The sequence below is a fragment of the Dipteris shenzhenensis genome, chromosome 9 (assembly GCF_047967505.1).
Source record: "Dipteris shenzhenensis isolate YYH24624 ecotype China chromosome 9, Dip_SZ_1.0, whole genome shotgun sequence".
Taxonomy (NCBI): Eukaryota; Viridiplantae; Streptophyta; class Polypodiopsida; order Gleicheniales; family Dipteridaceae; genus Dipteris; species Dipteris shenzhenensis.
This window is the reverse complement of record NC_141604.1, coordinates 25579174-25602039: the sequence shown is the minus strand read 5'-3', so window position 1 is coordinate 25602039 and position 22866 is coordinate 25579174. Positions and strand designations below refer to the sequence as shown.

The following is a 22866-nucleotide window of genomic DNA, read 5'->3' as shown; positions in this document are numbered from 1 at the left end:
TCAAACACATTGTTTACTACCTTCAATGCATACCATCCTCCATGACCGACAAGTTCTCTCCAACATCTCTTAGAGTCCACTATGATGTGCTAGTCACATTGTTTATTCGTTCACATCAAGCTTAGTAGGTAAACATACCACTATGTTGTCATCATCATTTGAGTCAAGGAGAAGCCAATGGGCATCTATTTTCTTCCACCTTGTTGAAAATGTTTTGGTTGGTTGCAAGCATCTTTCAAAATGAGATTCTGTATTTAAACATTCATGAAATTCAAATAAGGACACTTATCAAGTCCAAATGGTTCAAAAGCATAGGCCTCAAATCAATAATTCTTGTAAATCAAAGCAGATAATTGACTGGTTTAATGAGTTACCATATGTTGAAAACCCTCCTTATCGTGGATCCATTTAGATGTTAAGGAGAGTCATTGTAACATCCCCCCAATTTTATAAGAAATTTATGATGCAAAGGGGGTAAAAGTGACATCAAGTCAATCACTAATCGTGATGATTAATAGTTTACACTAGAACTATGGTTAGGAAAAAGCAAGAGCAAGCCCGTCCCTTTAGTGCTTCTATTGCTTACTAAAACTCTATCAAAATATCACCAACTTCTCTTCCTTCACAGAACTTCTGTCGCAAACATCCTCTCCATCCTCTATGGTGAGGATTATTTCCAAGCAACTCTCTCCTACAGTGTTTCCCCATCTACTTGAGGAGGTTGAAGGATGGCTGTAGGGATCAACTATCAATGTAGTATTGAAGTTTGACCATACTATCGTCAATATGGGGCAAATTTGTGGAACTTGCCTTGTTGTTCCTTGATAGCACAAAGGAAATACACAAGAGAGAATCCTTCCATTAAGTTAGAAACCTTTTCATTGTGTGTGCGCTTGGAATCAAAGAAGGGGTCGCTATGAAAGCCTTTAACAACGTTGCTCATAGGATCTCATATCATAGTATAACCTAGCTTAATTGGCTTAGAGCCATTTTGCAAGTGGATGCTTTCTTAGCTCTAGTTCTATGTTCCATCAATATTCTACTTTGTTGAATTCATATGGGGTTCCGAAATAAATTACTTAATATGGCCAACTATTATTGTTATATTTTGATCAAAGCTATTTTTTCTTCAAGTAGTACTACAGAGCATTGGATCCTACCACTCATTTAACAAATCCAATCCCTGAATTGCTTAAAAGGGCATGCGCTAATCTATCATGCTTTTTTTTGTGCTAGTCATGTACCTAGCTGGAGGATAGCAAGACGTGGTTTCTAATACTACAAGCATCCCAAGCCCGACTCTTGATTTAAGCCAACCCTCATTCCAAATTAAAACAACCCAAATCTCAAATAAACTAGAGCTCGAAATCCGAATCCTTAAAAAGGAAAAAAGATTCTTCGTACAAGTGCAAGTCTTTTGTTTTCATGGAATCATTAGATATATCTGTGTGCACGCATGCTTTCATGCATGGACAGTGCATGTGCGACGTGCATGCATGCACGTGCACATAGGTGTAGGCGTAATTTATGCGCACGCGCGTGCTCGTGCGTGTACACACAGGCATGCACATGTGTGGGTGGGTGCATGGGTGCGTGCGTGCACGTGCACATGGGTGTGGATGTAATTTGTGCGGACCATGCTCGTGCGTGTGCGGCATGCGCACGCACGTGTTATTTGTTCATAATTCACTAAAAAAGTGTGTTTGTTTCTTTGTTTAACCCACATATGTTTCAAATAAGATGAATCATTATTGGCTCTCTCACGTGTTGTAGCCTAGTGGCTCCTGTTTTCTTACATTTGAAGTCACTTTGCAAACCCCAAATAATATGTCTGTGGATTTAAATTTTTGGATTTCAATATTTCCTGCCTTTTTTGGAGAAATAATACATTGCACTTTTTGGACCTTTTGTGAGGTGAGAGAGAGAGAGAGAGAGAGAGAGAGAGATGACCATTGTACAAATCACAAAGTCTATGTCCATTGTACAAAGAACGATATAGAATGCTCTTCCACCCTTCACATGTTAAGTATCGAAATGGTTACAAATGGATAGCTTCATCCTTCTGAGCACTTGACTCAAATACAAAGAAGATTAAAGTGACAATGTGGTCTTTAAAGTGTCTCTGAACTCAGAAAAGTAAGTACAAAGAATGATTTTTGAGTATTGTGTTGCATCATCCAACAACTCTTGCCTGTATGGGGGAAACAAAATAAGCTGTCTGTGTATTGGGGGGGGAAAATAAGCTCTCTCTCCCCCCCTCACTCTCTCTCTCTCTCACTCTCTTTCACTCAAGTGAGGACCTCAACTAAATATGCATACTAGTTCAGCCTTGACACTCTTCAACAGTGGATTTGAATAAACAAAGATGAAGGTAATACTAATCCATGCTCTAAATGGATCAACTCTCTAACCCCTCACTTGCACCCAGCTGACTTCTATCTTCCAAGACTTGTCGATACTTCTAGTAGGAATGGTCTTATACCAACAGAAAGCACAGTTAAGATGTGAAAAAATTTGATGTAATAGCCCTGAATCCTTGAGCTCCTGAAAAGGGCTTGACTAAGCTCCTGAAAATTTTGATGTAATAGCCCTGAATCCTTGAGCTCCTGACCAAGTTTCTATGAACATCTCGAGTGTGAGAGGAGTCAACGGTGTAAGAATAGTGTAAAGCAATGGTCTTTCACTGTAAGTTCTCTGTTGTCCATCTATTTTAAGGGCAATTGGAATGCTTCTTTATTTTTGTAAGCCTTATTTGCTTCTTGTTTTTTTATTTCCATGCAATGCTTTATGACCTTTGGGTTATCCTTTAATTGTTGGTTGTATTTCATGATTTGTGTGCACAGAATCTGGTGCGCTCTATTAGTTCTTCGACTATATCAATGCAGATAGAATGAAATTAGAGAGTCTGGGAACATGTGCACAAAAAACTAAAGAGCATACCAGGGAGGATATATGCGAATGACATGTCCAACTTCAAGTTCCAAGTAGGCATTTGTCTGCATGTTAAAAAGCACCATTACAAGGGGAACCTCCCCACTTGCATCTTCCTTAAGTTGCCAATCCTGAAGAAAGATCAACATTCAGTGTGAGTACAAGAATATATACATCTACGATAAAGATTCGGAGTGTGTCCAACGTATACAAGCATGTATGGATTCATGAAAATAAAGAGTCGTGATCAATGATTGTTCAATCTCAAGAGCTTTGAGAGTTCACAAGATGCGTGTATTCTCCCTGCAATGAAATTTAAGGTGGCGCATAGGTTAATAAGCAGCAATGTGTATTTATAAATGAAAGGCAACTTAGTCAAGCTTCAATTGGACTTTTAGAATGGAACCTGTAACATCTCGTTCCAAGTTTCTCATAGAATAAGTGTTATAGCATGTATTAAGGTAGATAATTTATATTTAAAACAGTCTACTTGTAAGTATTTATCTGAAATCGTAATTGTAAAGCTGTGTAGTGATAACATTTTCTCATTTCCTTTTAGATTAAAGAAAGCAAGATGATCTCTATTCCTACAAATAAATGCAATCTTTAATATCAAAATTGACCACAACTCTTGTGGAATAAGAAATTATTGCTTTAGCATGCTCAAGTGAAAAATGTACAAACAGATTGTCCTGCTAGATATAGGATGATTTGTTAGAAGTCAACTGTCTGCTAGTACAGCAAATTTCACACAAAACTCCATATTAACTATCACAGCAGAGACTCAATTGAAATAGTACAAAGAGATTGTCCTGCTAGATATAGATGATTTGTTAAAAATCAGCTTTCTGCTAGTACAGAAATTTCACATCGAACGACATATTAATTATCACAGCAGAGACACAAAAGAAAACACCACAGGGATTCGCAAACCTTTAAAAAATGCATGCAGCCATCATAAGTGCTATGCAATTATGGAGGAAGCAACCAAACAAGCAGTAGTGGATGAAGAGCTGCCCAGGCCCTCAGCAATGCAAGTCAAAGTTCCAACCCTTCTTACATCAGTATTCCGCTAGCTCATTGCAACATCTAAGTGCTGTGCAATTATGGAGGAAGCAACCAAACAGGCAGTAGTGGATGAAGAGCAGCCCAGGCCCTCAGCAATGCAAGTCAAAGTTCCAACCCTTCTTACATCAGTATTCCGCTAGCTCATTGCAACACTTAGTAAGTGTTGCATCCTGTGGATAATAGGCTTGTGCCCCCTTAAGGAAGTCATTCGTGACTCCGGGAACCTCTTCAAGATTCATATTCCTGTGGATAATAGGCCTTGTGCCACCTTAAGGAAAGCATTCGTGACTCCGGGAACCTCTTCACGATTCACATTTCAACACTATGCAGAGGACTATGAGCTTTCTCCCATTGCTTTCTAAAGGAAGTCCACATCTCCCTACGTTTTGATGCAATGAAGGGCCTTCTCACATTTTCATCATTTGATCGCATCAGTAGATGCCTAGCAATGAGAGCTTGCTCTATGCTCCAAAATTGCATCAAAACTTTCCCAATGGTCGGGCCTTTAAGTCCACAATCCTCAATGCACGCATGACGAACATAATTATCCTCATGGCATCCTTAAAAGACTTCCATAATGCGAGTGATGTTATCCTTTCCTCAAGTCATTGCACTGATCTCTAATCACAAAGATAAGACCATACAAGCGCAGAGGAGAGCACATGAGGGACCGGACGAGCCCAATCAGAGCACGATCATGGATTTTCTCACCGGCGACCCTAGGCACAGCAAGAGATCGGATGCAAGAGAGAGCAGAGGAACGACTCGTTCGGCAGATCCGACCGTGGCGAACACTCACATGAGGGCCGCAGCCATAACCTCTTCTTCGATGTGGGGAGACAGACCACTTGAGTGACAAAAGCACTTGGGAGACAGCAGGCCACATCAAAAGAGCCTTATGGAGGAGGGATGGACCCGAGCAGGCCGAGCGACAGCAGCATTGTATATTGACTTTCTTCCTTGACGTCACACCTCACCAGATCCTGAGCCACTATTAGACGAGCTCCTCTTGTCTCTCCTTAGTCGTCCAGTAGTATTCGTCCTACAGACAAAATACACAAGTCCAAGCACTGACAGGTGACTCATTGATAGACAGCCAAGGGATTCTCCTCAATGTTGGCTCCCCTTTTTCTCTCACCCCGATAGTGCAATGTATTACTTTTTCTCTCCCCCCGATAGTGCAATCATCACAGGCATTAGCTTTGGGTAGGGGTGCCCGTTTTAGTGGCCCCACCCTTAGGTTTCATTGTATTTGGGTTTTTTTCAATCTCATACACCCTTTGGTTTTCCGTACATGTAAATAAACCTATTTCTTTTTTTTTCTTTCTATCCCTAGCTCCAACATCCAGCTTTGAAATACTTCACAATGGAATGTCTCAATCAAAAGTTTTATTTTTTATCAATGATTGCAATGTGTATTATTTACACCATGTCTTACAATGTGGGAGATGCCCACTTCTACCAGTCTTTGTATGCCCATTTCTACCAGGCTTTATATGCACATTTTGCCCCTTTGTGCATATGTGCAATTTACATTTCCAACATATGATGATGCCTTTTGGCATAGACCATAGCAAATTGTCAGATTGTGCAACCTCTCCTTATTTACCCTTCACATTGCTAATAAAGATAAGTGTACTATTAGACACATATATGGCTTCATGCAAAAGATGGGATAGGCATTGAAAAGTTGCACATGGCTGGATGGAGACAAACTTGGGGCATGTACTACTAAGAAATCCTAGATAAGATGTGCTTTCCAAGGGGTACTTTTAAAACCCCATAATATAAATTTTGCATGGATGAAACGATCCCCTTCTCTATTTAAAAAACTCCACATGTAAATACATTTTTGTAAATTTACCTCAGCACTTAGAATTTAATAACCCCTCCATTTGAACCCATATTGTATATTTACATATCCTGGGATGAACCCCTCTAGGAGACGAATAATAGAATAGTATACACTTCTACGTTTGTTTGAATTTGGACTTCCTTTTTTCGAATTTCTACTACTTATTTGTGACATTTACTCGAACTTTGATCTTCTTCCTTGTGCACATTGCAAGTTATGAGAGATTCTACATATTGGGAGCTTGGATCACCAATCTGTCTATTCAATAGCTTGTTGGAGAATCACTACTCCACCCTCTAGACAGCAACCTAGATTAAATGCTCACCTATAAGGACACACTTTCTTTCTTTCTTTCTTTCTCTCTCTCTCTCACACACACATTGCCAAAAGGACACACACAAAGATATAGAGACACACTGTGCACACAAACACCTAATTATATAGACTCTCTCTCTCTCTCTCTCTCTCACACACACAGCTAATAGATCTCGAACACACTTTTGGTGAAAACTATCTTGCTTTATATTTTAAAAAATCAGTCCCAAAGAAAGGGCCGTTCAGCTACGACATCAGGAAATCTTAGTACATGACAAGAAAGCTAGATAATCAATATCCCGAGCCTGTAGAAATCAAAGAACGAGTGACGTAAGGAGGCTCAAAAAATAGAGTACTTGGCAAGGGATTAATCACCAAAGCCCCTATGGTTTTGATCCTTCCATAGAGCCAATAGCGAACCCAAGAGAAGAAAAGATCATATCACTGCTTGATAGGATGAACCCCAAACAACCAGAAACGCTTGCCAAAGCAAGCAGCAGAAACGCGTGCACGTAGATGTTGTCACAGAAATAACAAAAATTCACAAGGTTTCGGGCATGCCAAAATAGAGAAACATGACGACCTGCCAAGATTTGTTCAAAGGGAAGACCCCAAACAGAACTCGCCAAAAGAAAACATGTTGTCGAAGAGCAAGTTTGCAAGCCAGAACATACTTCGACCTTTTCCTCCACCATCTAGGAGAACGAGTCAAAAACTAGATTTGATTTGCATGAGCCGACACCCAAGTAGGAGGGAGAAAAACTTTATACAAGCTTGCAATCGTGACATCAGCCAATAACAAGAGGGATCATCCGAAATAAGGGCCTAGTCCTTAAGGCAGTCTATAATCTCAAGGCGAGGCATTGGCTCAAAAGCATGAAACACCTATGATAGCAGGTGCTAGAGGGGTCTATAATGTTGTCCCAAGCCAACAAACCGTTTGATTGCCTCGGGAAAGGATAACACCATACCCGCATCATCAAGCACATCACCCACAAGCGATAATCCTTTAGAATAAATAAGATATGAGCGACGAGGTGATGGGATATCTCAAGGTGTATGCCCCAGGCACACCTTGGGTTCTATGTGTGTGTGCTAGAGGCACAGCTAGGTGCCCATAAGCACTGTTAGGTGGTGGTAGATGCCACATAGACTGATTGAGAGATTCTAGGAGCTGATTGAGGAGATGATTGTGGAGCTTGGTGGCTCATGTAGAGGTGCCTACATATGGACCTCACCCTTCTTCATTCTATGAGCATTCTCTTGTTTTGTGTTCAGCTTCATGATTTCCTTTCACTTCTTCAACATGGTATGATCCTCCTTGAGCCCATTTATGCCATGTCATCTTCTTCTTCTTCTTCTTCTTCTTCCCCACCTTCCTCTCCATTTTGCCCCTTTCTGCCCAACCACTTGGAGGGCTGAATTCTCCTCCTACAGGCGACCTCTTCTAGAATCCTTCTGGCTAGAGAGACCCTTCATATAGGCGACCTTCCACGTCAGTAATTTGGGAATGCTGCCCTCAGACCCGCGCAACAGCCGCTTTCTTCCTGACGCCATTTCGTGCAATACGACTTGTTGAAGCAACCATTTCATAATTCCTCCGAGCACGAGTTGGGCGACACTACAAGCAAGCTGCTGATGAAGTTTGAGCTCGTTTGGTTAAGCATTTGAGGAGAAACAGACAAAAAACCAGTTTTGACAATCAAGCTCCTTGCTATGGCGACGTGACGCGGCATTTCGCCTTTCCTCTTCAGTGGCTCTTCTCTGGTATACCAGCTTTATTTCTACCTATAAAGCCCTCTTGTCTCAACGAGGCTCCTACATGGCTAAGGGAGTTGTAAACATTATGGCCAATGGAAGCGCTCCACACGCAAAGTTTTTATCTCTCTTGTTTCAATAAGGTTCAAAGGCTGAGATTGCCACGTCATGGGTGCCTTCTCATTTCCAACTTCTGGGAGAGAAATCTTGATAGACCTAGGTATCCACTTAGGAGGGTTAAGGTGAGAGTCCCTACTTCTTGGAAGCTGTGGAAGTTGACAGATGGTACATTTCAGAAACACTGAAGGCCAATAGGGATGGTGTGCAGCAGTAACACAACCAGATCCAGCATTACTACATGTGTGGAAAGAGTAGGGATGCAGATCCATTCTCGGTCTTGATCTAGACCACAAAGGACAAAGTGATTCCACTGAAACATCTAGAGGATATTGCTCATTCAGCATGAAAGATAGAGAAAGATTGGTGTAAGAAACAATTCAACACTGATATAAATTGCCAGAACCAACTATATCCTTCGAAGACTGCAAAAAGGATGAGTTAGTCTCATTAATTGAGAACCTAGACATCAAGCATCTGGCAAGGCTTGTAGTCAGCACACTAGCATGCAATTAGAAGGGTTTTAAGCACACAGGCACTTACCATAGGGTAGAGGAGCAGCCTCATAACATTTTGAGGAGCTTGGCTCCATGATCTTGGAATAACGACTCTGAACGAAGATGTATGATGGCACAAAAGCCACTAATAAGGCCTTCAGTCATAATTATCAGCGAACAGCGTTCCATCTTCCTGGAACGTGGGAATGCCGTTCCAGGAAGCAAGCCGGAACCGGAACGGCCCCGGAACGTTCCCCAAAAAAAAAATTAAAATTAAAATTAAAAATGTTTGAAAGTTTTAAATGGGTATTTTAGAGCTTATATGGAAAGTTTAAAGCTGTAAAATGTTAGTTTCTTTCATTTTCTAACATAGTTTATGTCATATGATGATGTGTCATGTATGACGTGGTATTCTGGTTCCAATTCCCCTTCCCCCTTCTCGAAACGTTCGACACCCTGAATTTCCAGAACATTCCCGTTCGCTGGTAACTATGCCTTCAATACCCAAGCAAAGGACAACGACAAAGAAAAGCAGAGATATCTTGGCAAAAAAGATGGGCTAGAGAAGAATCTTACAACTCAAAGACAACAAAGAAGAAGTAGAAGAAGAAGGGCCCTAGGTGTTTCTACTACCACAAAATGGGCACTATGCAAAGGGTGCAGGAAGAAAGCAGCTAACAAGGACAGCAAAGAAAAGCTCAAGGAGGAGACCAAAAAGCAGCCGCAGCATGGTCATCGAAGAATTGTTACTCATCATTGAGGAGACACCCATCATAGCAAATGTAGAATCTCAACCAGAAGATGTTTAGTATGTTAACAGCGGTGCCATCAATGCTATCTAAGCCAAAGATATGGTATGACCAACAAATGGGAGTGGTACAACTCCATTAGACCAGTCGATCCTCCGTCTTCACTGACAGTTGATGAGAACTCAAGGTGTCCAAAGGAGGAAATTGGCAGTGTTCCTTTTATCACTAGGTCATGTGAGACCAAGGTATCATCTAATGTATTTCTTGTTCCCAAACTCTACAACAATCTTCTCTCTGTTCATGCTATCACTAGGAATGGAATGAAGATAGAGTTCAATCGTTAAGGTCCAAGGATTCCTAATAAAGACACGAAGAAGCTTGCTAAAGGGGAGTGTTAAAGAGTCGACTGTACACTAGTTTGAAATGATAGACCTTGGATTTGCTACACCATTTTCTTGGGATGGTAGTACACCAAAAGAAGGATGAGTTCTTCATTTCTCAATAAAACTACTCCATAGAAATACTATACACATATAAACGGAGAATCACACACCGGTCCAAATGGAAATTTATTTTAAAAAAACTCATCCCAACTATCCACAATAGCCTTGATTATCATGAACCTCTTCAAGCAATTTAAAAAAGGCCAATGAGGGATGAATTGAGACCCTCAGGGGCCACTTAGGCTTTAGGAGCAAAAAAGATTGAAGATTTAAGTTGATCCTTTGGAAGGCTGTGTGAAGCCTCTGGATGAATTGGGAATACCTTTGGGGGGGAGGGGGGGGTGTGTGTATCCGTACAGTCAGAAAAATCCATACAGTTTTGTCCATACAATCAGAAAAATCCCTGTAGTTTTATCCGTATAGTCAGAAATTCCATACAATCAAAAAAAACTGTACAGTTTTGTCTGTACAGCCAGAAATTCCGTACAGCTTCGTCTGTACAGTCAAAAAATCCGTACTATCAAATTTTCGTACAGATTCGTCCGTACTGTTGTCCGTACAACTACTGCTCTTGTTGTACCTGCTGTGCTTTCCTCCTTGTAAAGCTTTGCTGCTTCCAAACCTTTTCCTTGACTCGAATGGCGGATTATTCCTATGAGAAAACCTTTCACAAAGACAAGTCGGTAAATTCCAACAAGAAACAAAAACAGGTGATGGATTCAAATAATTCCCTTCATGACTCTGCTGAGGCTCAACTTGTTGATGAGGTTATGCATGAAGGGTTTGAAGACACCCGCAAAGCTTGGAAAGATCCACTTCCCACCACTGGCATTATGGTGGAAGTGGATGATATCTTTGATCCAGTTAAGGAATATGCAAAGCATGCCATTATAATTTTCTTCCCAGGACAGATGCCTGCTGCAGCAGATATTGGGAATTAGTTGACTCGAACCCTAGGTGGTTCTTATATCAAAAAAGTTCATTATGCAGCGAGGGGCTTTTTTGAGATCATCATGGCTGATGAGGAGCACAGTCAGGTTTTGCTGGAGCACTCTCCTCTCTTCTATGGCTAGCAGATGGTCCATGTCCTACCTTGGTCTCCCACCCAGGATTATCAGGCATTGATTCGGCATCGTTGCCCTGTTTGGCTAGAAGTGGATTTTCCTCAATGCTTGTCTTCTCTTCTGCCTGAAATTGTAATTTCCCTCGGTAAGGTGGCATGTCCACCGCGACCCAATGGAAATTCGAATCACTTCTGCATTTTGTGGGATACAGATCATCCCACTCCAGCTTCATATTCGGTTACTGTAATTAATGTTTCCATGGGGAGTCCCTTTTACAAGCTCAAGTGGGGGCTGTTTGCAAGTGCTTGCTTTGAATGCAAGCAATTTGGGCACATGGCTTCACAATGCCCTTCCCAATCTCCACGGATGCCAGTGCAAGCTGAAATGATTCAGCTAGTGCAAGCTGATGGTTCAGCCTTTGAATAAGAATGCAAATGCCTCTTCTGTGGTCAAAAACAAAGGGGTCAAACAGTTTTTCTCTATTCAAGACAAAGGCAAAGCCCGGGCTGTCTCAAATGGTAATGCTTCTTTTCATGTGCCTTTGTCCTCTCCACCTTAGGGGAAGGGGGAAATTTTTTTGACTGATGGATGGCAAACTCCTCGCAAAGTGATTTCCCCCAGGCGACCTTTGCCTTGGAGTGGTGCATCCACTCATGGGAAAACACCTGCTGAAAACTCTGGTGTTGGCTTGACCTGGGCTGTTATGACTGCAAATCGGACCTTGTTTCCAGAAGAAGAAGTTGCTGCACTTTTGTCCTCTCCTCAGGCTAATGCTTCATCCCAGGGCAGAGGCCCGGACATTGAGGTGGAAATGCAAACGTAGACAGCCCGTTAGTTGCTGTACATACCTGTCCCATAACTGTAAATATGCTTGATCATCTGAAGTGTGTTACTCTCAATGTACAAGGAATGTGTAATGGTCGCAAATGGAAACTGGTCTGGATGTATATCAGGCAATTGCAGCCTGATATAGTTGCTTTGCAAGAGCATATAATCAGCATATGTATGCTGGTCAGATAGGCCATTTTGTTGGTTATGATATCTTCTATGCTAGAGAGCACTCCTTTTCTGGTGTGGCTTTTTTGGTAAAGCACGACCTTCAACCTGTTGTGGCTCTCAATGATCGCCATGGTAGATGGATTATTGTTCAATGCCTTGTTTAAGGGGAAAATTTTGAATTTGCATCGGTTTATGCCCCCCAATCTTCTCGTGATAGAGCTTTGATCTAGGCTGCCATGCATAGCTATCCATGGCGACAACAGACCTTCATTTGTGGTGACTTTAATAATGCCCCTCAATCGGGTGACAACACCTCAAGCCACACTCATATGTTGGCTTTTGAAACACAGGCATGGTCTGATTTTTTGCTTTAGTTACGCCTGGTTGATCTCTCGTAGGAATTACAGCCCATGCTTCCGGGCTATACCTTTCGGCATAATGCTCAATCTTCTTATTGGGCACGCTTGGACAGATGATATCAGGCTGATCCATAGCATTGTGATGCCTTTACTTGTCAAATGTGGGTTGATCATGCTTTCACACATTCGGATCATGCTCCTCTTTGGTTGAGGCTTTCCTTACATGAATTTCCCACTGACAGATTGCCTTGCCGAAGGCTTTTGCTGATTAATTATAGTTATCTGGAGCATGCTGACTTTAAAGCCTTGGTCTCTGATGCTATTCAGCTTCTCTCTCGTCAGATACACATTGGTTTGGATTATGCCTGGCAGGCTTTTGTTGCTCGGATGCAAGCAGTTATTCGGGATTATGGCAAATCCTATATGCAAGCCACAAGGGAGACTGTAGCACATGCCAAATTTACTTGTCAAAGTTTGACTGAGCTTGCTCATCTTCGCCGCCCTTTGTCTTCAGAGGAACCCATGCTCTTATGTCAGGCTCAATTCTCTCTTCAATCCAATGATCGCAGAAAGCTTTCTAAATGAGAAACCCGATCCAAACGATGGGCTTTTTTGGATAAAGGCTGCTCTTCCAAGCAATTTTTAAAGAGTTTACACTACAAAAGACAGGCTGCCAATATCTGTCGGATTCGGATGCCAGATGGTTCTTGGTCAAAATTTCGTTCAGAGCTTGCTGATTTATGTGTGCAGCACTACTCCACACATTTTGGGCATGTGGATACTCTTTCTCCTCGGGTCGTGTCTGCACGTCAGCTTCTTTTGCAGCATGTTCATCCAATTATGCCTGATGCTCAGGCTTTGGAACTTGAGCATCCCTTCACTGAAAGGGAATTGTCTTATGCACTGAGATCCTGTGGCAGATGAAAATCTCCAAGATGGGATGGTCTCACTGTTGAATTCTTTCTTACATTCTGGGATCTTCTTAAATTCACCTTGCTGCAAATGGTAAATACAGCATGGCAAAATCAGCAGATGCTTGTGTCATGGAAAAAGGGTCTTCTCAAGCTGATTCCAAAGAAGCAGCTATGTGATTCACTTGGTGATTGAGGGATTGAATATGCCAAATACATGCAGTAGGATGTTCTACTCTTGCAGGTAGATATTGCAAAAGCCTTTGACACAGTTCAATGGGATTTCATCTCGCAAACTATGCGAGCTTTGGGATTTCGACCAAAAATGCAGCAAGTTATTTACTAGCTTTACAGAGATAGCAATGCGGCTTGCATTCTTTCTAGGGATATCTCTAATGAGTGGACTCTTCGTTGTTCGGTCCGCCAGGGATGCCCTCTCAGTGCTTTACTATATGCCATTGCTACTCATCCTATGCTGCAATATATTGATCATCTTGTGGCTACAGGATCACTTCATGGCTTGGAATTGGATGCTAATTGCAGCATGGTTGCTCAAGCTTATGCTGATGATTCTTTCTTTACCCTGAAGAATACGCCCCATGATCTAGGTGCCTTGATGCAGGACCTCTCTGTTTATGGTTTGGCAGCTGGTCTTCATGTTGATTTTCAGAAGTCTAAGCTGCTCCCTTTGCATTCCAAAGACTGGCATAGTCTATTATAGCCAGGGCATATCATTCCACCCACTCAGTTTGTTCGTCATCTTGGTTACCCTTTGGGTTGGGAACTCACTCGCCAACAACTTGGCTAAGCTTCGGAAAAAGCTTGAGTATTGGAAACTGGCAACCTGGCCTTTGCACGTTCGTCTTCGAATAGTGCAGTCCATCCTTGTGGCATATATTCAATTTTACTTGCCATTGATCATGTTCACTAAGGCAGATCTTTCATGTCTGTCTTTATGGAAATCTTCTGGCAATCCAAACATGGCAGAAAAAGTCTCAGGCTGCTTTCGATGCATCACATTTGTTCTCCCAAGAAGCATGGTGGATTGTTCATGTGCATATTCTTGCCCACAGGGGGAAAATGTTGTTGCAATTTCTGCAAGGTGATCAGCCTTGGGCTCTTATGATTAGGACTCTGGTCACTCATATCAATATTTCTCTGTTTGGTCATTGGCAACTCGACCAATGGGATTTCTTTTTTGGCTGCATTGATGCACTTTGCCTGGCTGCCCTTATGTCTCCCGCCTGCTTCTTGACTGGAAGCATGTTCCTTCTCATCTGGAATGGAATGGACGGCAATCTTTGCTTGGGAATTCTTTGAGAGCTGAAAGCATTCATTGGTCGAAAGTCTTTCAGCCTCCCTTGGCTTTACAGGAACCTCGACGTTCCTACTTTGTCTCGTTTGAAGGCATCACCTCGGTTGCTGATGTTATAGATGATGCTGGTATTGTGCTCCCCTTTTCTCTGGTAGCCACTAGATATGGATTGGGCTCTCATTATCGTCCTTTGTGGCGACAAATTACTTCTATGCTTTCGCCTTTTGTTCCTCCTTTGGAACTCCAGGACCGGCTAGAAGATTGGACTTTAACTTCTCTAGGGTCCTCTTCTCGTTCTTTGAGGCTATCTCATATTACTGTACCTGCATCGTCTAAAATCCTTTTGCCTCAACCTTGGGTTTCAAAGAGAGGTGATTCTGTTTGGCGAATGCATCGCCTAGCCAAGTGGTGGAGGAAAAGATTACAGCAACTTTGGGCCTATAAAGTACCGCTTCGGCAACAAGTTTTCTTTTGGCGAGTTCTTTTGGGATTGTTTCCATTTGGACAGCTATTAGCTCATCGACACATTGCTCCTGCACTTTGCCACATATATTCTACTTCTTCAGAGACTCAGCCTCACTTGCTTTGGCATTGTCCGTGCTCTTGTAAGTTTTTTTATCTACTTCGAGAGCGCCTGCGAGTGAGATTCCCATCTGTTCCGTTTGGGAAGTCCTTCTGGCTATTTGGGTTTCATCCATCCAGACCGGAATTTCATCTTTTCTTCGTTTGGGTTCGCTACTGGGCACTATGGACTTTATGGACATACAGGAATTGTAAAGTCTTTGGTGATCCTACTTTCTCTCTGTTTGGCTTTTTTAGGCATTCTCTATAGCAATCTTTCTTTGATTGCTTGCAGACCCGCTGCAGAGATCATGAGGTCTTTTTGGCATATACTGAGATTTTCAGTTGATGTAATTGTAGCACCTTGTTTTGAGGTTGCTACTCATATAATATAATCAATCAAAGATTTCACCACAAAAGAAAAGTGTGTGTGTGTGGGACTGATTTTTATAATATAGGGCAACATAGTTTTCACCCCCAAAAAAATGGTGTGTGGAGAGAGAAAGAAAGGAAGAAAGTCAATCTATTAATGTCCACGGGAAACCAGCGGGTCTATGGGACAGCAAAAAAATCTGGGGCTCACATGGCAGCACCTTCGACCCCCATTGTGGTTAAGATTATGCTCTCTCCGGAAGACAAGCAACACGTCAAGTGTGAAGTAGAGGCTTTGCAGGATAGGGCCCTGATGGGGGCTCGCATTGTTGGGCTCACCCCGTCAAGGAAACAAGTCATGGATTGGCTTTAGGCGAGCTTAGCCCTAGGGGCTGACCACATCCACGAGGTCATGATCTATGGGAGAGGAGTCTTCCTCATGCAGCTGAACTCCCCCAACACCACGGCCTCCCTTGTCGAGCAAAGCCCTATCCTACTAGGCCCTCACGTCGTCTACCTCCTTCCTTGGTACCATGGCTTCACAATCAAGGACATGGATTCGACTCATCACATGCCATGATTCCCAGTGACACTCTGCTTCTCCGGGCTTCCGAAGAAGTACAGATCTATTCTTCCTTCCATAGGGAATTGTTTTGGCACAGTTCTAGCATCTCCGCCACATACAGCGGCTTCAGTAGTGGCAGGCGACAAGGTCCCCCGCCTCTGGGTTATCATAAAGCATCCGGAGTCCCTCCTAGAGGAGATCCTCCTGGAGACCTTCGATGGAGGTGAGTTCAAACAGCATGTGGAGATCTCTAACTTGCCCAGGCAGTGTCTTCGATGCAGACAAATGGGTCACCTAGCACGGGACTGTTTGGTGGGCAGGTCCCCTCACCAGAGACAGGAGCATAGGGAGGCTCAGAGCCGTCCGTCGGTCAAGCCCCAACATCAGGCGAGGTAGCAACAGACTCAGATACCTTGGGTCGAGCCCTCCCAAGGGACTTTGGACCAAGGTGGAGAAAAAGAAGCCCTCCAAATCAGCTCGGAAAAACAAAAGGAGGGTTAGACTTAAAGAGCGCAAGAAGGCGCATACTTCTTCTTCCCAGGACGCAGGAAGGGAAAGGGGAAGGTGCCAGCGGCGGAGTCCCCAGACCAAACACAGATGGAGGAGGAGACCTTTTTCGATCTCCCCTCGGACCCGCACCTGACAATAGAGCAGAGTAACCCGGTTTCCATTCAGCGGGAGTCTAGAGCCCCAACAGAGTCGGCTCCCGAGGTCCCTCCGCCTCCCCCGCCCCCTCCTTCCAAGGTGACCCCCCCGTTGCCCCCCCCCCCCCCGATCCTGCCCCCCACCCCCCCTCCCCCCAGCTGCTGTTACTCTCACCTCCCAACCCCGCCTCTCCTTCTCGCCCCCCCCTCCCCGGTCCCCTTACAGCAGCCTCCTCCCCCCCCCCCGCCTGCCTCCCACCCTTACTCGTCTCGGCCTATGGGCAAGGGGGTGCCTGAGCACTCTTCGACGCGGCCCAGCCCTGGCTCTGCCTCCTCACAGTCAGGGTCATCGGGGCCCTTTTCTCAGCTTCCAAGTCCTAAGCCCCGCCCTAGTCATCCTCTACCCATAAAGTTTTGGAGGCTAGGACCGTGGAACTACCTAGAGATTCCTGACAGATACCCGCTTACTCTGGAGGTGTTAGTCCTGATTTTACAACCCCGAAAAGGGGCTTTCATAGGAGTGTACAGCTCTCGCACTCATCCCTTCTGGGGATTTCACTTCTCAGCTAGTGGGGAGGAGCAGTGGACCCCCACGCTGTTTGATCTGATGATGGGACAGCAGATGTTCAGCATGATGGAGGAGTGGCTAGGCCCGCAGGGGAGGGAACTGTGGGTCTCCCATGGGAAGACCACCACTTTTCAGTTGGGTTATTCTACAGATAGACAGGACTTGGGAGCAGCTATTTGTGTGCTTCGCCTAGGTCATGAGGTTCAGCTTAAGCAAGCATCATACTGGACGCTACAGCAGTGCGCAAATAGGCTTGGAGTCGAGGCCTCCTTAATGCAGTGGGCCATCAAGGTAGGCATCGAGCCAATTACGCCACTAGCTCGGCGCCGAGTGGATTTGGACTACTCCCCCTCCAAACCACCGGCAAAGTCACAAAAGTCGAAAGTTGTAGTGCAGGCTCCTTCGCACAAGAGAGCCTTGCTTTCCACCCCCCGCCTCCCCATGAGTTGGACCATGGTGAGTTGGAACGTGCACGGACTTCACAATCGGGCACATCAGCAACCCCAGCACTTGTTACTTTGCCAGGAGTTACAGAGAGTAGTGGTTGGCAGGCAGTGGATTTCCTTTTGGTACAAGAGCATATGTTTCCTTGCCTCAGACATCAGACGTGGACGCCACCTTCTTCCTAGGAGAGGCCCAGAGATCTAGTCTCCTACAGTGGGAAGGAGTGGAGGGGTTTGCATTTCAGTCTCGCAGGCGGTTGCATCAGAAGTGTATGACTAGGGGGAGCTCATTACAGGTAGAGCAGTCTGGATGGGAGATTCCAGGATGGGATCCTGAACGTGTATGCCCCAGCTTGTAGGCAGCAACGTCCGACCTTCTAGAGGCACTTGACCGATTGTCTCTCGGATGTAGACTCCTGGATTGTTGGAGGGGACTTCAACAATCTTGAGTTCGGAGAAGACAAACAAGGGGATGCTTCTTTCTCCGAGATGCCCGCGGCAGAGAAGAGTACTTGGAAGCAGTTTATCTTTTCGATCTACAGCAAGGACCCCTAGAGGGAGGCTGAGTTCTCCAAGACCCCTGGCAGTCTTAGTTTCTCCTTTTAGACCACTCGCCTATTGTGCCTCATTCGGAGCAGCCCCATCGAGGGCTCCCACAGAGGGGGGTTCGCATCCCAGCTGAATTGATGTAGGAGGAGGAGGTGCAGCAGGTCATATCGGAGATTTGGCAGCAGCCAGAGGACACTCCAGAGGGTGGTTGGACATCATGGACAGCCGAGGCGATTCAGAGGAGCAGTGAGGAGCTCCGCACCCAGGCTCTCCACCATCGTTTTTCCCTTCAGGAAAGAGAAAGAGCTTTGAGGCATGACTTAGCCTCCATTGAGCGTCTCAAGGAGACCCTTTGTGCACACCCCCCTTCGGCTGGCCTTTCAAGAGATCTTTGACTCAAGAGCACTCCCACCGTCCCTGCGCAGAGGCTGGATTTGTTTGATCCTAAAGGGAGGGGACCGCTTGGACATTGGACAATGGAGACCGATCACTCTGCTAGACACCGCATACAAGATCTTAGCCAAGGTCTTGAGTTTGCGGCCACGACCCCATCTAGTCGACATCATCCACGACACGCAGACAGGTTTTGTCCAGGAGCGTAGCATCCTCGACAACATCTTCACCTTTTGGGAGGCGCTGGCCAGGGAGGAGACGCAGCCCCTTGCGATCCTGCTATTGGATTTTGAGAAGGCCTACGATCAGGTAGAGTGGCCCTTCTTGGAGGGCACGTTGCAGAGATTAGGCTTCTCAGACAGGTGGATCAGAGGGGTCTCCAGCTTGTATGCAGGGAGTTCCAGTCAGATGTTGATTGGTGGGTTCACCGGGGAGGCCTTCCCACTCCATGAGACAGGGCTGCCCACTGGCTCCCTTCCTCTTTCTCTTTGTCGCGGAGGCGTTGGGCTATTTCTTGAGGTCGCAGACGGTTGGCCTCAGAGGGATGAGGCTACCGATCAGATAGGAGGAGGAGCTTCTACACTCGGAGTTCGTAGATGATACGGCCTTGTATGTGGAGGGTTCGAAGGAGAGCCTGGATGCGGTCAGGGGGGCTCTTGAGGTTTATTGCACTGCCTCAGGGGCAAGGATCAACTGGGGCAAATCAGTCGGTTTTCTTTCAGTGACTGAGTCGTCCCAGGAGATTCTTCGGTGGGGCGCATTGGTAGGCTTCAGGTGGATCCCGAGTGGCCAGTCGGCGAGGTACTTGGGATGCCGTGTGGGCATTGACATCTCCGCAGAGCAGCAGATAGCCCCGGTCCTTGAGAGCGTGAGGCACAAGCTTCTTTATTGGAGCTCAGCCAAACTCTCTCTGGCAGGCAGGGCCTTGGTGGCTAACCAGGTCCTGTTGGCCATAGCCTGGTACATAGCCTCTTGCTAGTGTTTTCACAGGGGTTGCATGGGGCAATTGAGACGCTTGGTGTGTAACTTCTTTTGGGCAGGATCAGATGGCACTCGCAACACCAGAGCTAGAGTTGCGTGGCAGACAGTGATACTACCACAGGCACAGGGAGGCCTGGGTATTATAGATCCAGAGATGCAGAGCAGAGCCCTGTGGCAAGTTGATAGTCAGGGGTCTCACTCCAAGCATGGAGCCCTAGAAGCTTCTCCTGCAGCGCGGTCTATTGAGGAACACCCCCCGCACAAGTGGTCAGTGGCGGCCGCCCCACAGGTGGATCTTTTCGGAGGCCCCTCTCACAGGGAAGGGCTGACCCCTGATGAGGAGTTTCTTGAGGGTCTGGTAGCGGATCTCAGGAGGTCTCATCCGAGTCAGCCCTCGGTACGCGGAGGAGTTTGCACGCCAGCCGCTTATCTAGCACCCGGAGGTCAGAGACCACGATGGTTTGATGCTAGGGCAGTGGCTACACATTGGCTGGGCATAGTGGGACAGCAGCCCGGCTCGCCTTGCGGATGATTGGAGGTCCTTTCTCATCAAAGAGAGGCCGGCCAGAGGATGGTGGAGATATAGGCAGCTATTCCAGACTCCTAGAGGGAGGGACTGTAGGTTTTCACTCCGGCACACTGGCTAGGACAGGTGTACCTCTAAGGATTCAATTGTGCCCGCAGTCGCCAGTCCCCACGAGCGCGCAGTTCTATGATGTGGGACCGGGCAGACTACTGCAGCCCTGGACCACAGGGGATTAGGAGATGGACGAGGTGTTAGGCCAAGTGGGTTAGCAGAAGGTCAGAGTAGTGGGACGTTTGGGCAAGGAGTGGTCAATCGACCCTTCTTGCATCACAAACCTAGATGCCCCCAATTGGAGACTTTGATTATGGAAGGGACGCCCTCTTAGCAAGATACAGTGGGACCCCGGAGAGTGGTTATGGCCGGTCAGAGCATGTCTCTCAGAGAGAGTGGAGGAGGTGCCTTTCTTCTCGTAGACCACACGAATAGGATGTCGCATCCAGATGGACGCAATGGCCTGGACCCCTTCGCGGGAGAGACACGGGAGTGCACAGCAAGTGCCCGAGAAGGTTAGATCCAGATTTTGGGCCCTCTTGTGGTCTAGCTAGTGTCCACGGAAGATATCCTATTTCTTCTAGATGGTCGCACACGGTGGTCTCCTAGTGGGCCCGTGGCTTGAGCAGATGCGGGTGGATGGCAACTACCACAGATGTACAGTCGGAGCTATGGAGACTATTCCTCACTACTTATGGAGCTGCCCAGCAGCTCAGAGGATCTGGCTCAGAGCGCTTCGGATTGTGGCACAGCTTCAGAGCACGCAGAGAGATTTCACATGGGGTATGGCAGCTTGGCTTTACAGAGGGGGGCCACACCTTCTCCATAGACACGGTCTCGCCAGCGTACCGGATACAGGGTCGGAGCATTCACAGCATTGAGCTTCACTTGGCTACTCTCCCCCCCTTTTCACCATCCCCCTCAATCGAGAGAGGATAGTGTCTGGGAGACGGTGGCTAGCATCACGGCCTGGAACATCTGGGTGGCCCGTTGCAGCTGGGTCATTGTTAGAATTATTGCTATAATTTAGCAGTGACCAATGTAATGTAATAAGTAGGTTAGGCGCACTTTTCCCTCACGTAGAGGTTTTTCCCCCTAACCACAGTTAGTTCACTAACTATCGTTAGTGAAGGATAAGATTTTATCACTTAGACAAAACCTATCACTCCATTCAGTTATACAACTCTCATCTAATTGCAACTACGTTTTCAGCTCTCTCTCTCTCCTGCTTCTTGTTCTCACCTTTGCTCTCTCTCCCATTCTCACATTTGGTATCAGAGCAGGTTGATCCTGCTCCCTGCTTCTCGTCCTCCAGCTCCAGCCCGCAATCTCCTTGCTCCATCAGTTCGTCATCCGTACAATCTGTACGGACTGATTCCATACAGTCCTGTACTGTACCTACGCTGCCCTTCCGTACAGTCACATCGCCATCGCTACTGTACCAGTTCGTCGCCCGTACAACTGCCGTACCAGCTCGTCGCTCGTATAATTGTACGGTTCGTCGTACATTCCGTACAGCTCCTGCGAAAGGTTCGTCCGTACCGCACGTGTGGCGTAGTTTGTCCGTACATCCCGTTTGTAAAGCGCCGTACAACCCGTACCTTTTGGTTGCTATTTTGTACGACCATACAGTCCACGATCGTACAGTCCAATCGCAGGTTGTTCCGTACTAATCCAAGTCGCAGGTTGTTCCGTACTAGCTCACTGACAGTCCATACGTAGACTGTCCATACAAGCTCACTGCCACTGCCCGTACCCCATCTGCGCCAGCTTCAACAAAGAGTACGAGCTCTTCTTGTCTGCCATACATCACATGTGGGTGTTTTTGAGTTGAGTGGGCATTGCAAAGGACATTGGTTTTGTTGCAGGTATCTCTGTTTGCATCTCTGTTTACAGAGAAATTGGAACTTCTGCATCATTTGCAGACACATTATAGTTTCGGGGCTTTTGTAAAAATTTTGGCACACATTGCAAGGATTGGCCAAGAAATTGGGGCTTTTGCAGAATATTAGCTATTTGGCTGAAATTTGGCTCAATTTCAACTCCAAATTTGGGGCTTTTATTCAAAAATTGCAGTTTTGGGGCTTTTAGTAAATTTGCCCCTTTTTTGTTGCAATTTCAAGCCGCTTTTGTGTTGGGAGAGCAATTTGACAGGTTTCAATTCACACTGCCTTTTTGTGAGTGCTTTGAAGCGCTTTTGGCAGGTTTTGGAAGAGATTGCATGCTCTGGCAGATTTCTGACAAAGACATTACAGAGATTTTAGTTGCATTTTTAGCCAGTGTTTGGCTGTGTTTTTTTGGGATTTGTGCACTCCATTCCCAGCAAGGGAATTCAGATTTGCATTTGCTGTATTTTCTTTCTCAGACATGGCCCAGCAAAATCAGAATGATTTCGGTTTCAGTGGTCTCTCACAAGAGGACAAGCTGGATGGTACCAACTACTCCCTCTGGAGTTTTATGGTACGCAATATTCTGATTTCTCATAATTTGTGGGACTATGTAAATGGGGATGAGTTCCAGCCAGCAAATGTGGCACCTAATACCCCTCCCCAACAAGGAGGAGGCAGAGGTCGTGCACAGGGTACAGCTGCAGCACAAGTTATTGGTGCACTTATACCTACCACTCCAGAGCAGAAGAGATGGGATTCACGTGATGCTTTAGCTTTGTCATGTATTTCTCTTTGAGTGAAAAGATTCATCATTCCACATATCCGGTCGTGTAAGACCTCAAAGGCAGCATGGGATATTTTGGAGAGCATGTATGCAGCTCGGAATGATGCCAGGGTGTCTTTTTTGAAAAGAGAATTGTCTCATACACATATGGAAGAGGGT

General features: G+C 45.6%; 1 protein-coding gene across 3 annotated transcripts in view; it reads right to left on the bottom strand.

Moving 5' to 3' along the window:
• Positions 1-1944: 1944 nt before the first annotated feature.
• The window catches only part of LOC147898423 (kinetochore protein), a 51988-nt gene continuing 31066 nt past the window's right edge, over positions 1945-22866 (bottom strand). The window contains exons 13-14 of one of the 3 annotated variants that reach the window (XM_087379644.1): positions 2941-3062; positions 1945-2191 (exon numbers count right to left, since the gene is read on the bottom strand). In XM_087379644.1, coding sequence (XP_087235770.1) covers positions 2092-2191; positions 2941-3062 — 222 coding nt within the window. In that variant the 3' untranslated portion in view covers positions 1945-2091. The remainder of the gene's footprint in view (positions 2192-2940; positions 3063-22866) is intronic. The other 2 variants (XM_087379646.1, XM_087379645.1) reach the window with 2 other exon arrangements.